This window comes from Pelodiscus sinensis, chromosome 7 (genome assembly GCF_052426305.1).
Source record: "Pelodiscus sinensis isolate ZL-2025 chromosome 7, ASM5242630v1, whole genome shotgun sequence".
Classification (NCBI taxonomy): Eukaryota; Metazoa; Chordata; order Testudines; family Trionychidae; genus Pelodiscus; species Pelodiscus sinensis.
Window position 1 is genome coordinate 73,581,282 of NC_143058.1, and position 16,408 is coordinate 73,597,689.

Sequence of the window (16,408 nt, forward strand, 5' to 3'; positions counted from 1 at the left end):
CTAGTCCAGTGGAAGCTGGAATATTTTGCCAGTCTAGGTGGTGAAATCACTAAGAGCTGAAATCACTGGTATGTCTGGGACCCAGACCCGTTGCAGCCAGTGAAGTGGCTGGCAGGAATGACCGGCACGCGGTCAGTAGGAGCAGCGGCAGGCGACCCATGGAGTGGCCAGTGGGAACAAGCGGCTGGCAGGAGCGGTGGCAGGCGACCCGCAGAGTGGCCAGTGGGAGCGGCTGGCGGGCGATCAGCAGAGCGGCGGCAGGCAAACAGTGGAGTGGCCGGTGGGAACGACCAGTGAGCGGCGGCAGACGACCAGCGTAGTGGCGGCAGGTGACCAGCGGAGCGTCCAGCGGAGTGGAACGAGACAGCTGGTGGAGTGTGGCAGAGTGGCTCGTATTAAAGACTGTAGCAGAACCCTACGGAGAGGTGGGGCCATTGGCCTCGGACCACGTAAGGTGTCCCTATCAATTCCCACCCCCCTTTCCACCCAGGTTGGGAGGTAAAACCCGGCAGGTGAACTTTTGGACTCTGGGCAACACTGACCAGGGACAGAGACTTTTGGGGTTTTGGACTTTGGGACTTCAGGTGATTCTTGGCGGGGGGAGGGGCCTCAGCTCGTGGTTTGGGCTATGAACTCTGTTTGTAGTATTTTCCCAAGTTAAGAACATAAGAACAGCCGTACTGGATCAGACCAAAGGTCGATCTAGCCCTCTGGCATCGAGTTCCACAGGTTGACTACACGCTGTGTGAAGAACTTTCTTTTATTAATTTTAAGCCTGCTACCCATTAATTTAATTTGGTCTCCTCTAGTTCTTCTATTATGGGAACTAATAAATAACTTTAATTTATCCACCCTCTCCATCATATCCCCCCTCAGTCTCCTCTTTTCCAAACTGAAAAGTCCCAATCGCTTTAACCTCTCTTCATATGGGACCCGTTCCAAACCCCTAATCATTTTAATTGCCCTTTTCTGAACCCTTTTCAAGGCCAAAATATCTTTTTTGAGGTGAGAAGACCACATCTGTACACAGTATTCAAGACTTGGGCATAGCATAGTTTCATACAGGGGCAGTAAGATATTTTGGGTCTTATTTTCTATCCCTTTCTTAATAATTCCTAGCATCCTATTTGCCTTTTTGACCGCTGCTGCACACGGCGTGGAAGTTTTCAGAGAACTATCCACGATAACTCCAGATCTCTTTCCTGATTTGTCATAGCCAAATTAGCCCCCATCATACTGTACGTATAGTTGGGGTTATTTTTCCCGAGGTGCATTACTTTACACTTATCCACATTAAATTTCATTTGCCATTTTGTTGCCCAATCACTCAGTTTGGTGAGATCTTCTTGGGAGTCCCTCACAGTCTGCTTCTGTCTTGACTATCCTAAACAGTTTGGTATCATCCGCAAACTTTACCACCTCATTGCTTACCCCTTTCTCCAGATCATTTAGGAATAAGTTGAAAAGCATTGGTCCCAGAACTGACCCTTGGGGGACACCACTAGTTAATCCTCTCTATTCTGAAAATGTACTATTTATTCCTAACTTTGTTTCCTGTCTTTTAACCAGTTCTCAATCCATGAAAGGACCTTCCCTCTTATCCCATGGCAATGTAATTTACACAAGAGTTTTTGGTGAGGGACTCTGTCAAAGGCTTTCTGAAAATCTAAGTATACTATATCTACTGGATCCCCCTTATCCGCATGTTTGTTAACTCCTTCAAAGAACTCTAATAGACATGATTTCCCTTTACAGAAACCATGCTGACCTTTGTCCAACAAATTATATTCTTCTACATGCTTCACAATTTTATTCTTTACTATTGTTTCGACTTATTTGCCCGGAACTGAAGTTAGACTTACTGGTCTGTAATTGCCAGGATCGCCTCTAGAGCCCTTTTTATATATTGGTGTCATGTTGGCTACCTTCCAGTCATTAGGTACGGAAGCCGATTTAAAGGATAGGTTACAAACCACAGATAATAGTTCAGCAATTTCCCATTTGAGTTCTTTTAGAACCCTTTGATGAATGCCATCCAGTCCCGGAGATTTGTTAACATTAAGTTTTTCTATTTGTTCCAAAACCTCCTCTAATGACACTTCAATCCGGGACAGTTCCTCAGATTCATCACCCACAAAGGACGGTGCAGATTTGGGAATTTCCCTAACGTCCTCAGCCATGAAGACTGAAGTAAAGAAATCATTTAGTTTCTCTGCAATGGCTTTATCGTCCTTCATTGCTCCTTTTATATCTTGATCATCTAGGGGACCCACAGGTTATTTAGCAGGCTTCCTGCTTCTAATGTACTTAAAAAACATTTTGTTATTTCTTTTTGAGTTTTTGGCCAGCTGTTCCTCAAAATCTTTTTTTGCTTTTCTTATTACATTTTTACACTTGATTTGACAGTGTTTATATTCCTTTCTATTTATCTCACGAGGATTGGACTTCCACTTCTTAGAAAATGCCTTTTTGTCCCTCACTGCTTCTTTTACATGGTGGTTAAGGCACGGTGACTCTTTTTCAGGTCTCTTGCTATGTTTTTTAAGTTGGGCCTCTATTATGGTGTCTTTAAAAAGTTTCCAAGCAGCTTGCGGGGATTTGGCTCTAGTCATTGTGCCTTTTAATTTCTGTTTAACTAACCTCCTCATTTTTGTGTAATTCCCCTTTTTGAAATTAAATGCCAGAGTGCTGGACACAAGTTAATGCCATATGACTTCTCTCTCTGTTTCATTAAATGTTTCTTTCCTACACTCAGACTCTGTGCTTGCAAGTGGGGAAGCATTGCCTCTCAGAGGCGCCCAGGGATGTGTGAATTTCCCAGGTTACTGGGTGGGAGCTCGAGCCAGTTCTGTGTGAGATGGACCCCTAGATATTGAACCCGGTCCTGGTTTCTGCTGGGCCTACCAAGCAGAAGGGTTACATACTAAAGATTTAATTTCCCGAAATACTTTTCCCCCCACTGAATTTTAACATTTCATCTTGTGTGTATTGTTTCCCAGTTTTGTTTAATCAGGAAATAAATATAAGATAATCTTTAATCAATTTTCTTTCAGGACATTATAAAATGTACTGAATAATACTGACAATACAAAGCCTTACAGAACCTCCAATGCCTCTATTTCTCCCCTCCCTCGAATGTGGCTGTTCCTTCTCTGAATTCTCAATGAGCTTTTTTGGAAAATTTAAGTTCAATGCAAAAAACAAAAACAAAAACCCTCTTCACATGAGAATGCAACTGTAAGACTGAGAAAATTTTTTAACACTCAGTAGACATATAACTCCCAAATGTATCATATTCTGTCAATAAATTTTGCAATGAAGCACACGTGCATTTTTTAATTCTTTTGACTTATTTTTTAAATTACACTGAATGTTTTAATTTACTGTTGATGTAACATCTATGAGTTCTATAAGAAAAAGGTGAGAGAAATTTTATCTATTTTTTGTTTTTGTGTATTTGAAAACATTTTGGATTAGTTCCAGTTTACCCTGAACACTGAATTAGGCAATTTCCCTTTTCTATTCATCAAGATATTTATAGAATCATAGAAAGGTAGGGCTGGAAAGGATCTCAAGTAAACCTAGACAATACCAGCTTTCTTCAACCTGTTTTTAAAAAATACCAATGATGGGGCTTCCACTACCTCCCTTGAACACTGATTCCTGAGCTTTACTACCCTTACACAGCTCCCCACCCTCAATCCCCCTAAAAATCTCCCTTACTACAGAGTAAGCCCGTTACTACCTGTCCTACTTTCAGTGGACATGGAAAACAATTAATCACGACCCTCTTTATACCAATCCTTAACGTATTTACAGATTTATGTCTCCCCTTGGTCCTCTCTTCCCAAGACAAAACATACCCCATTTTCGTTAACTTTTCTCATAGGTCAGGTTTTCTAACTCTTCTCATTTTTGTTTCTCTTCTTTGGTCTCTCTCCAATTTATCCACAACTTTCCTAAACTGTGGTGCCCAGAAACAGACATAGTACTCCAACAGAGGTTTTACCATTGCCAAGCAGGGTGGGACAATTACCTCTTGTGTCTTACATACAACAACCTGTTAATACACCCCAGTAGGCAAAAGGGCCAGTGTAGACAGCTCAGATTTGTTTTGTGCAAAAAAGCCACGATCGCGAAAATGGCGATCGGGGCTTTTTTGCAGAAATGCGTCCGTGCCAATCTAGACGCTCTTTTCCGCAAATGCTTTTAACAGAAAACTTTTCCGTTAAAAGCATTTGCGGAAAATCATGCCAGTCTAGATGTAGCCCATCTGTTTATACATTTAGTTGATGCTCTTTTGACAATACATAAAGATCTGGTGGACTGGGATTACTGTTGAGATAGATGACCACAGAGTGTAGGTTTCTTGTCGCTGTGGTCAGGCAAAGGGTAAAAACTGTTCTTTAATTGATCTAACCTTTACTTTAAAAGGCAGCACAAAAGTAGTTCTGGATAACTAGTCATCCAAACTGCAGAGGCTTCCACAATTATCTGACACACAGTGTTTTTGCAGCTGATGTTTATGGTAAGTACAAGTAAAAGTGGGCAAATGTGTGTTCTGCTGGGAAAGTTGTGTTCATTTACACAAGAATTGTCCTGAGCTTGGAGATCTGTGTTAATCTGAATGTGGGCTGTGTTCATCTAGAAGATTTATGCTGATTTTTTCAGGTGGTGAACGGGGGCAGGTATGCTATAGTGAGCGGCTGTGTGTGTTTGGGTTTATTGTGTATTAAGGACGTTAACATGTACACATTTAACCAATAAGCCTCAGCCTGTATCAGAGGCAGCAGTGCAGGGGGCAGAGGTAGGTGGGAGCCGGTATGCATGGGGAACTGGCTTTTAAGCTGGCTCCCCTCATGTAACGGCTCCTGTGGAGCTGCACAGAAGTGGGGGGCAGGCGGGAGCTGGTGCTTACCTGCCCTCCGGAGTGTAAACGTGTAACCACTGCAAATTCCAGTGGTTACACATTTACAAAAATAAACGTTTGTTAACATCCCTATTGTGTATGACTGTACTCCTGGATGAGTGGCTGTGCTGATTTTGTATATGTTTTGTGTGGTGCAGAGAGAATTATATAGTTTTGTGTGTATAGTTAATTAAGGGGAAATGCTGCAGTGAGGAACTGTGTGTGTTTGGGGCTATTGAGTGATCTGTTGGGCACACGGATGGAACAGCTGAGCCAACTAATCTACCATCTGTACTGGGATAGTCTGTAGGGGGACCATGGGCCAAATCTGGACTAGCAGATCCTTTTGAATAGACCCTGAATTATTCTTTTTATTTCCTTATTATTATTATTTTTATTATACTCTCTGGAGTCTGGACCTTGACTGTACCTTGGCCAAGAAATCTGACATTGACAAAAATAATGGACTGCGCTGATCTGGACAGCCTCCCCCATATAATATAACCTATGAAGCTGCTGTATGTAAATTAGCTGTAGAGTAAGTGTTGTTGGGAGTTGAGTTACCTCTGATATCAAAATGGTCTACAACTCTTAGCATCATATAGAATAGATAAATGTCTTACTGTAGCAGTATGCTGCATGGTGTAATTCATAAAATTAAAATTACTGAGGACTTAAGGACTGAATGTAACAGGTGACAAAATTCAGCGATGATTCAAGCTGATGATACACTGAACAAAAAGCACTCAGCCATGCTTATAGGTACTTCTATAACTACATGCTGATTCAACAATATTTTAGGCTTCAGAATGACACAGAGAGAATCTTATTATATAAATTAGACATCTCAAAGAGGCTATAAGGCATTTGGGGCTGCTGTGCTATCAGTATCACAGTGATACCTAGTTCTAGGTCTGGTTCTGGGGAAATGGAGTTTCCAAGTGTCTGGCTGTGACAGATCCAACACACAGACTGAACTGACAGTTAGTGGGGGGAAGCAACCTGAGGAACTGAGGTATGTAACTGGTCTATGTACTGGCAAAAGCCTTGTCTTACTAAATTGGTTTATATTCTTTGCATGCTTCTGGACCAAATTGTGCTTGGGTTACCAGGAAGCAGCAGTGGTGGTGGTGGTGGTGGTGGTGGTTCTGTGATGAGGTATACTCCCCACTCTGGCCCTGCAAGAGCTGAATTAGTCCAATGTAGCCCAATTAGGCTACAAACAGGGCAGATTTAATTTGAAGGAAGCTAATTAGAAGGAAGTTCACATGTGAGGGAACAGGTGGGGCTTCTATAAAGCTAGGAGGCTGGCTATAGCAGGAAGGAAGCCTGCAGTCTCCTAGCATGAGTTAGGGAAAAAGCTGCATGGTAGGAAAGTGCTCAATGAGGAGTAGTAAGGGGTGCAACTGCAGGCCTTAACTGTTTACTACAGCATCTTGGATTCAAACCCAGAATAGAAGGTACTGTTAAGGCTAATAAATACAAAAACTGCTGGAGTTGCTGACAGTGTAACATCATCAGGGCAGTGGATATGAGGGCTTCCTGATGCTACTTGTTGAATGAGACTTTGAAAGACAACTCCCTTCTCCCAAAGGAGTATCTGCTGAGTGACTTGACCATAAAGGGCCAAGTCATGAAGAGGAAGCAGCAACACCTGAAATGAGAGCTGGAGTGTCATCACATGGATAGGAGTCAGCCTCACTGAGGTAAGTGCTGATGGCACTGTCTCCCAGTCAGCAGAGCATCACGTTACAGGCTCATATAATTTTTGTTTCCATTTCTGCCAGTTATTTGATTGTATTCTTTCCTTGATGAGGCAAATCTTGCAATAATAATCCATGCTTGTTGTTACTAGGTTGAACTACTACATTATTGTCCTTTTTTACCTGGTCTTTAAAGAATAATCAGAGTATTTAACTGGCATAGAATGTGACTATCTATTCATGTAGTGGGGTAAGTGCACATGAGCATATGAAATCAATGCCACATGACCTGCAATCTATTCAAATCTATATGCACACATAGTCCAATAGTCAGGAGGGGGTGAAGGTAGGGTGCAGAAGCAGGCTGTAAGTCGGGTGTCTGGTCAGGGGCGGGGAGGAGGGAGCAAAAGCAAGGGAGGGTACAGTGTGTGGCCAGGAAGGAGGGTGCAGGAGGAACAGTGGATGCAGGAGCAGGATGGGGGTAGGTGTCTGACCAAAGGGGAGGTGCAGGAGCAAAGGAGGGTGCAGAAAGGGGTTTGGGGAAGGGCATCTGGCCAGGAGGGAGGGCACAGGAGCAAGGGAGGGTGCAGAATATGGTCAGGAGGGAGGGTTCATGAGCGGACTGGGAGTAAGGTATCTGGCCAGGAGGGAGGGTGCAGGAGCAAGGAAGGGTGCAGAGTGTGGCCAGGAGGGAGAAGGAGCAAGCTGGTGATGCAGGTCTCCACAGGGGGAGGAGGGTGCAATGAGGTTTACAGGATCGGTTGAAAAAGGCTTTCCTTGTCGACCGATTCCCGACTAGACTGCCACTTTTTGCAGGCAAAGTGCCAAGTCGGCAAAAAGTGGCAGCCATTTTTATTCAAATGAAGCGTGGGATATTTAAATCCCTGCTTCATTTGCAATAGCAATGTGCCTAATCTGTCAGCACAGGGATGTAGTTCAGACACACCCTTAATTCCTCACTTTTCCTTTTGAATAATTCTAAAACAGCACCAAATAATTTTTTGAAAAACATTAAGAATTGCATATTACTCAGGGTTCCCCACAGGCTTCTACTCTGGTTACTTGCAGTAATGTAGTCAACTTTGTTTACCACTTCTTATATGGAGAAATAGTTTCATTTAGGTTAGTTTACCTGCTTCCTTTTTTATCAGTTCACCAGTGGATTACCTGCTTGTGTTGAAACCCAGCACTGATGTAGATGTAGTATGTTATCCATACAAGCTAAATTCAAGTCAGCAGCAGTATACATATCGCGGGTACAATCCCACTATCAAATTGCTTTAGGCGACATGCACAGTACATACTGTCTGCACTGTTACTCATGCCTGTGCTAGGAGAGCAGAAGTGTAAGGCACCCTTTGAAGGAGTAATGACACTTGTGATTTCCCACTTTATAGGGCTCTTTACTCCTGCATGAAGTACCCCCCCCCCCACACACACACACTTTCAGTAATATAGTATCCCACAGCTAGAAACTTTCCCCACTACAAGGAAAGTCTCCTGCAGTTCCCTGCTGCCCTCTCTTTTCCAGAGGCTTTCTCTGCAGTATAGCTACACACTACAGTAGGACCACAGCTTAATTTTCATTGTAGCATGTTGCTACCTATACCTGTGCTGACCATACATCCCGATTTTTCCAATTTAAAACTCTGTCCTGGTGCCCCATCAAGTAATGAAATGTCCCAGAAAGCCCTGCCAGACATATCACTACTTGATAGGGACACTGGCTTGCAGAAAGAAGAAATGTCACGGTGACATTGCTCTTTGCACAGCGCAGCTGCCTCCTCCACCTAGCATGGCGTGTAGGGTAGCCAGACCAGCTTCTGGTGGCGTGCAGCTCCTCCCTCTCCCCTCCCACCAGACTGCTTCTGCTGTGTGGGGTCCTGGTCCAGTGGCACCCCCTTTTCCTCCTTCAGACTGCTGCGTGGAGCCCAGCAGGGACACTGCAGGATGGGGTGCGCTCGGGACTGTAGTGGAGGCCACCCATGGTGATATTTTTAGTACCATGGTCCTGGCCCCCGCGTGTAGCCCTGGCTCCAGCTGGTGTCAAGAGGCACTTTCCAGCCAAGGCAGCCTCACCAAAATGGGCCTTGTGTGGCTGCTGCATGACTCCAGTTGGAGCTGGGCAGCTCACCGGGACTAGGACCACAGTACTAAAAATAGCACCGCGGGTGGCCTCTGCTCCAGTCCCGGCATGGGGTCCTGGGCTGTGGGGGCTGGACCACAGTATAAAAATAGCATCACAGCCCGGTTCCAGCCCTGCAAACTGCTTTCCATGTGGAAGGCAGAAGGTGAGGGAAGGGGGCAAGGGAAGGGGGCAAGAGAAGAACTAAGAGGGAGATGGGGGTGAGGAGAGGAAGGGGCTTGTGCTGAGAGAAAGCGGGCAGGGCAGAAGAAAGGGGCAGGCACTAAGAGGCAGGGTGGAGGAGAGACAAATGCCAGGGGGGCAAGAGGAGACAATGAGGAAAAAGACAGGAGGGGGAGTGGAAGGGAGGTGTTGGTGGGCTTGGGAGAGGGGAAGGGATAGGGTGATACTGGGAGAGGAAAAAGGAGGGACAATGGGGGCAAAAGGGAGGAAGAGGAGAGGGGAGGAGTGGGTGCCTGGAGAAGACAAGTTGAAAAGGAGGGGTGGGCACAAGGAAGGCAGGGGATAGAGCAAATCATGTGTGAGGGTGCAGAGGGGCGTGAGGAGAACTGGGGCAAAGGATGGTGAGGGGTGGGCACCAAGGAGAAAGAGGGCAAGGGCAGTGAGGGAAGGGGGAGGCACCAGGAAGGTGCAGGGGTAAGGGAAGGAGCCAGGAGATTGTGGGGGTGAAGTAGAAGGGTGGACACATGGAGGGGGAGGAATGGGCATCAGAGTAGAGAGGCAGGGCAGGTGGATAGAGGGAGATGTTAGGAGACGGGCTAGGGACGGGTAGCTACAGATGACCAGTGGGGGGCTAGAAGAGGAGTGAACGGGGGGGGGGGGGGAGAAGGGCTGGTGCAGGGGACGGGTAGGTCCCCAGAGGGCTGAGGGGAGTGAGACGGGCAGGCGCCAGGACAGCAGAGGAGAGTGAGGGGTGGGGGACAGTAGGCCCCAGGGGAGAGCAGGAGACGTGACAGCAGAGGGAAAAGGGAGAGGACTGTAAGATATTTATTAATCTCTTGGGTGCCACAGTGGCACATCCGAACAAGTGCAGCGAACTCCGTACTAGCGCGCAAGACAACACGCTCCCTGCTCGTGGGAGGAAAATCTTAGAGGGACCATTTTCCCCCCCCCCTCCCCCCAGGCTAATGCCATGCCAAGTGGGTTCATGCAATTGCAGGATAGCTGCATGGGGGGAGGACAACAAGTAGCACTGGGGCTCCCCAGAGCCAGCAACGGGGACGAGGCCTCGGGGAGCCGGGGGGGGGCTCTGGCAGCTCCTCACACCAGCTCCCCCCCCACCCCCATTAAAATCCCGAGCGCCGCACAACGGCCCCGCCCTCTCGGCCAAAGCCAGGCAGCCACGCGGGCAACATGTGATGGGGGGAGGGGGCGAGGCCAAGGCGCGCGGCGGGGGGAGGGGAGCGAACGGCTCGCTCGAGCGGCGGGGAACAGCTCGCGCTGGGGGAGGGGCGAACGGCTCGCAGGGAGCAGTGGGCGGGGCGGGGCCGCCCTGCCGGTTTTGGCGGGAAAGCCGCGCTCGGCCTAGGGAGCAGAAGGCCCCTCACACAGGCCTGGCTATTGAACGGGGCCGCCGCCCCTCGAGCTGCCCCTCAGCCCGCGCTCGCCAGACCCAGCGGGGATCACTCACAGCCCCTCGCGCGGGCCCTGAGGCGGCTTCCCCAGGAGCCCCCCGACTCCTCCCTCAGGCTGGGTCGGTCCCAGGGAGAGTCGGAGTGGCCAGGCCTGTGGCCCCGCTTGTCCCCTCACTAGCCTGGCTACGCAGCCCCCCCCCCCCTACTCACCGCGTTGTCGGGCTCCATCTCCCGCCTCACAGCGGCCTCAAAGTCCCCGCAGCACGTTCCCCGCACGCCGCTCCCTCCACACGCCGCGGCAGCTCCGAGCCCGAGGCGCTCTGGCTGTAAACCCACACACAGAGCCGAAGCAAGTCACCTCGGGGCGGGCGGGCCCGGGAAACGGAGCGTGGGGCAGAGGGGCTCGCCGGCTTGCCGAGCGCGCGGCTAGGGGGCGACACAGAGCGGGAGGGCGGGGGCGGAGATTGATGTTAGGGTTCGGCTCGGGGAGGCGGGGGGGAAAGAGAGGCGGGAGGTCACTTGTTTCTGCTCCCCCCGCCCGCCCCTCAGGGCTGCCTCGCGCTTCCTCCTCCCGAGGCTCCACGGGGCTACCGGACTCCATTGCCCACGTGGGTCCTTCGCCACGAAGCGCCGAAAGCAGCATGTCCTCAGGGCTCCCGCGCAGCTACTCCCCCACCAGCCCACAGAGCCCTCCTCCATGCTCTGCCCCAACATTGCTCCCCCAGCACTGCTATCCCTCACCTGCAGCCCGGGCCAATGCCGCCCTCAAGGGGTCCTCCTAGCCCCCCTGCTTCTGCTTAGTCATCTTCTCTCTGCCCAGCTTCCACACAAGCACGCCCTCCCTTTCCCGTTGTACAGCACGCCTCTTGATCCCTTCCATTCAGTCCCACTGAAATCCTCCCTTCACTCCCCACCCCAGTAAAGGAGCCCAGTCACTGAGTTACAAGAGACCAATGTGTAGGGAAGTGGAGCTCCCCTCTCGCCACCACCCCTTGCACCTGCTGGTGCTGTCAGTCACTCAGGAAGCTTAGCTTGCTGCTCTGAGACAGGCATGCCCAACGCCTGAGCACCACACACAAACCCCTGTACAGACCCTTCGAGACCCTACAAGCACAGGGAATGGGAGGGCTGCTTACTCACCTCCCCAGAGTGAGTTACTAAACCCTGGGGCGCCACCAGTAGCTGCAGCTGGGTAGAGGTTGGTTTCTTATTTCCAGGCCTGGAGTAGCAGGAGAAGGCAGCACAAAGCTGCTGGCTGCTCCTCCATTCCCTGTGTGCTTCTGGGTTTCTGCACTCACACATTCCTTCTTCCCCTCCCCCTCAGTGAGTATCATCTCACCAGCAAACCCTCATTACACACACTCACAAAAAACTGATTGCAGGCTGGCTGATACACAAACATATAAGAATAGTAGTAGGGAAGAGCGGTGTAACTGTTGAAAATTACAGCTCCACGGGGATTCCTTATTGAAACAGCTAGTAAAGTCCCCACACAATCCTAATCTATATCAAAGTCCTTTTCCATCCCCATTACCCAGGAGATATAACATACAAAAATCCTTTCAATTGCATTTTCCATTCATAAAGGGAGAAAGACTTAAACTGTAACACACATCACCAGAGGGGAGAGGGAGGGGGGACTGAAGTAAAATCCATCATTCCCAAATAATCACATGTAATTTGCTATTGATATAAGCAATATTGAATGCTGTAGCGTAGCCAGGGCTCAGGCACTTTGTTGTTATAAAGGAGTAGTAGTGACTTCAAGCTTGAGAAGCTTTTTGGTTTAGAACTGATTTTTCAAAGGGCTTCAACATGGAAACACATAGGCTGCATCTAGACTGGCATGATTTTGCGCAAATGCTTTTAACGGAAAAGTTTTTCCGTTAAAAGTATTTGCGCAAGAGATCGTCTATACTGGCATGTGCCTTTGTGCAAAAGATTTGCTTTTGCACAAAAGCATCCGTGCCAGTGTAGACGCTCTCTTGCACAAGAAAGCCCTGATGGCCATTTTAGCCATCGGGCTTTCTTGCGCAAGAAATTGACTTGGCTGTCTACACTGTCCCTCTTGCGCAAGTATACTTGCGCAAGAGGGCTTATCCCTGAGCGGGAGCGTCAGAGTAGTTGTGTAAGAACCACTGATTTTGTACAGTACAAAGTCAGTGTTCTTGCGCAAATACTTGCAGCCAGTGTAGACAGGCAGCAAGATTTTGCGCAAAAGCAGCCACTTTTGCGCAAAATCTTGCCACTCTAGACGTACCCATAGACAAATGGCCTTGCAAATTTGCTGAAGCATATCAATAGCTGGGTAGAATTAGTGATACAAATGTGGGTCCAAAGGTTTGGGAGATAGTCCCCACCAAATTACCAATTTTTAAACTTTTCCAACTCTTAAAATGCATTTTGCTCAGAGCTGAGGGGAAAAAACATATTTGAGATACACATGAAATGGCCATCCTCTGATCTCACCTAGTAAACATAATAAAAAACAAGCTGTACAATAAAATATTTCAAAAGCTATTAACCCTTAATTCTGGTGGCACACACAGGATTAGACTGACCTGCAGATGCTTTGCCAGGAGAGTGACTTGAATAAAACAATGGTATAAATCTGAGGTCACACACAGCTCATCTAGACTACGCAAAACAGTCAAAAGAGGATATGCAAATTCTACGGGAATTTGTATATCTTCTGATCGCACTTTCGAAAGCAAAAGTAGTTTAGCAAACCCTCCTCCCCTTTGTCAAAAAGCTGCGTAAACCATTTTTTGAGGAAGAGTTTCTTTTTGACAAAGGGGGAGGTTCGCCGAAAAAGTCGCATCTAAACTACTTTCACTTTCGATAGCTCTGCTTTTGAAAATGCAATCAGAAGAAGATATGCAAATTCCCACAATTTGCATATCCTCTTCCGACTGTTCTGCATCATCTAGATGAGCCCTTAGTCAAAGGGTTTACAACTGTGGTTTTCAAACTATGGGTCGAAACTGGGTTATGGAATGCCAGGTACTGGATCTCATTGCTGCAGAGGAATGTGGTGACCAATGGGAGTGCTAAGCAGGCTACCTAGCTGTCCCAGCATCACAGACTGCGCAGCAGGCTTGGCTCCTAGGTGGGGGGTGGAAAGCACACAGGGTTCGTTGCTTCTGCCCCAAGCACTAACTCCACATTCCTATTGGCTGGGAACCTGCTGCTGGCTGCTTCTGGGGTGCAGCATGGTCTGTGGTTCCAGGAGAAGCAGGAAGCCCGACTTAGCACCTATGCTGCACCACTGATCACGTGCTATTCAAAGTAAGCCCCTCTTGCCCCAGCCCTGAACCTCCCCAAAGCCAGAACCTCTTTTTACACCCCAAAGCTATCATCATCAGACCCATCCCAGAGTCCCCACTCCAGTCAAATAATGCTGGGTCACGGGCATCAACACTTTTCTTCAACTAGATAATGAGGAAAAAATGTTTAAAAACCACTAGTTTACAAGATACACTCCCATCAAATTAGCTGATGGTTCTGCACAAAGCTGCTGAGAGTAAGAATTGGAATGCAGAATGAGCGGGCTGGAAACCCATGTCAGTTTTAAGGATATTTTAACACAACAGTTGAGAATCCCAAAAAATTTTCAAAGAATTTTCTCTCCTCTCTTTTTGGCAATGGCCTGTCTTTCAATCTCCTCCTTCTTTCGAATGCCCGAGCTATCATTATGACTAGCCAGTAGCTCTTAGAAATTGACCAAAAAGGCTATTCAATCCAATTTCAGTAGCTACCAACTCTGTATCCTCCTCTGGTTGTGTACGGAGAAACTCTTTGCTTCCACTGAGTGACAAAAGTGTTGCTGGAACGTCATGCCAAAGTGTTCTATTCCCTCCCCCATTACTTCCTCATATGGAAGAAGAAAGATAAATGGAAGTTGATTTTAGGTCTCAGGAGTTTTAACAAGATGATCACCTGTTCTATAATATCTTTCATAGATCCCATTCATAAGTTCCCTGCTTTTGACTTGCTGGATGCTTACCTTCATGAGGCAATTCATTCAGCTCACAGAAAGTTTCTAAGTTTTATAGACAACATTTTTCATTACTAGTTCAGAGTTCTACCATTTGGATTGCCAACAGTTCTGTGGGTATTTATCAAATGCCTGCCGGTAGTAGTGATTCGCTGAAGGAGACAAGGCCATCAAACATGAGTACCTCTACCTCAATGATTGGCTGATCTGGGGTCTCTCATATGACTCAGTTAATGGGGATAGTCATACATTCTTCTGACCTCAGTCTACCTTAGCCCAATATTTTGCTCGGTGTAGTCTCCCACCTTTTCCCTACCTAGTAGCTACGTTTACTCAACAGACAATTGAAAGAAATAGAAGTTTTCTTGATTTTAATCGTCAGTGCTTAGCAGAGGCTGTCGACTCACTGGTTTTGATGGCAGAGTTCTACAATCCAAGATGCATTTAGCATCCAAACTTTCTGGTTGTGACCACACTTGCAAGCCATGATTTATAATTCAAATATATCCTGTCATGTGAGAGATTAGATTTAAAAATATGGAGTTCAAAACCTGGTCTACACTGGATTGTAATGGCACAACTGCACCCTCACTGGCCATTTAAGGCTAAAACCCAGTCCTGAAAGAGGGCTGAGAGCAAAGCCCACAGCTGAGGGTGATAGTGCCAATTACAGCCCAGCTGTGGGTTGTATAATTAAGGGCTCCAGGAGGGCACAAGAGAGGCCAGCCAGCAAAGCTGGGGGTAGCTTCCTGAGACAGAGCAGTGCTGGGAAAAAGTGGCTAGAGTTGGGGAGCCCTAGCCTGATCTCACTCCCAAGTTGACGGGCTTGAGGTCTGCAGGGGGGTAGCCAGGATAGGAAGAGGCAGCAAGTCCACATTCCCTTGCCAATAATGAGTGGCCATTGCAGACTGCAGTTTACACCTGTGGCAGAGGCTAGCTGAAGACTACCAGTGGGTCAGAGGTAAGGTGAGTACTGGGAAATTATGGGTTCCCTGGGAAGGGAGGATGATAGAGACTGATAAACACCCCCTGGAAGGGGACAAAGGGACACTAGAGTGGGCATTGCCAGAGGGCAGTGTCCTAAAGGGGATGCTGTGGTCTGGGAGTGACAGTGTCTGGAATGGAGAGCATGGTGTTAGGACATGAGGAGATTCTAGCCCAAGGGAAGCACCTTGCAGGCTAATAAGCTAATTCCCAGGGCTACTGGCAGGAGGTGCCGTGGCGGTGAGTCTGCCCCATGACATGGAAATTTATATGGGTTTAACTGTTTGGTCAAGGATGTGAAAAATTCATAACTCTGAACAGGTTAGTTAAGATGACCTAGATCCTCATGTAGGCAGGACTAGGTCAACAGAAGAACTCTTCTGTTGACCTAGCTACTGCTTCTATGGGAGGTAGATTGCCCATGCTGATGGATGAATCCCTCTTGCCAGTGTAGGTAGAGTTACAGCAGTGCAATGCCACTGTAGCACTTCAATGGTAGACATACACTGGGGCTATGTCTACACTGGCGTGATCTTGTGCCAGAAATATGCAAGTGAGGCTAAGCATGGAATATTGCTGAGACTCATTTGCATATCTGAGCCACCATTTTTGTGGAAGAGGCTTTTGCGCCAGAAGGAGCATCTACGCTGCCACTTCTTGCTCAAGAAAACCCCTCTTGTGCAATGCCGTTATTCCTGAAAATAATCAGGGTAGCGGCATTGCACAAGAGGGGCTTTCTTGCGCAAGAAGGGGCAGTGTAGGTATTCCTTCTGGCGCAAGAGCCTCTTCTGCAAAAATGGTGGCTCATTAGATATGCAAATGAGGCTCAATGATATTCCACACTTAGCCTCATTTGCATATTTCTGGTACGAGATTGTGTAAGTGTAGACATAGCTTGGGCGTAATGATCAATAAAACATGGCTATGGACTACTAGAACTAACATCCTACAAAGCCTCATTGGCCTACTCCTAATCCCATTCAGAAACCCAAGCAATGTTCTGCTACAGATGAGTTGTGTTTTGTTTTGTTTTGTTTTAAAATCTTAGGGATCAGTATCTAAGGTGTCACTTGGAAACTGCAATAAAGAATTAAA

General features: G+C 47.5%; 1 protein-coding gene across 3 annotated transcripts in view; it reads right to left on the reverse strand.

Annotated features, from left to right (window-relative positions):
* BOLL (boule RNA binding protein) overlaps positions 1-11,618 on the reverse strand; it is a 117,979-nt gene extending 106,361 nt beyond the window's left edge. For 2 of the 3 annotated variants that reach the window (XR_012905401.2, XM_075934263.2), the window contains exons 1-2: positions 11,473-11,601; positions 10,543-10,656 (exon numbers count right to left, since the gene is read on the reverse strand). Coding sequence is in view for 2 of the 3 variants with exons in the window: in XM_075934263.2 (XP_075790378.1) it covers positions 10,543-10,560 (18 nt within the window). In the remaining variant the exon portion in view is untranslated. Of the gene's footprint in view, positions 1-10,542; positions 10,657-11,472 lie in introns of all 3 variants that reach the window. The other variant, XM_075934266.2, reaches the window with a different exon arrangement.
* Between the last annotated feature and the right edge of the window lie 4,790 nt (positions 11,619-16,408).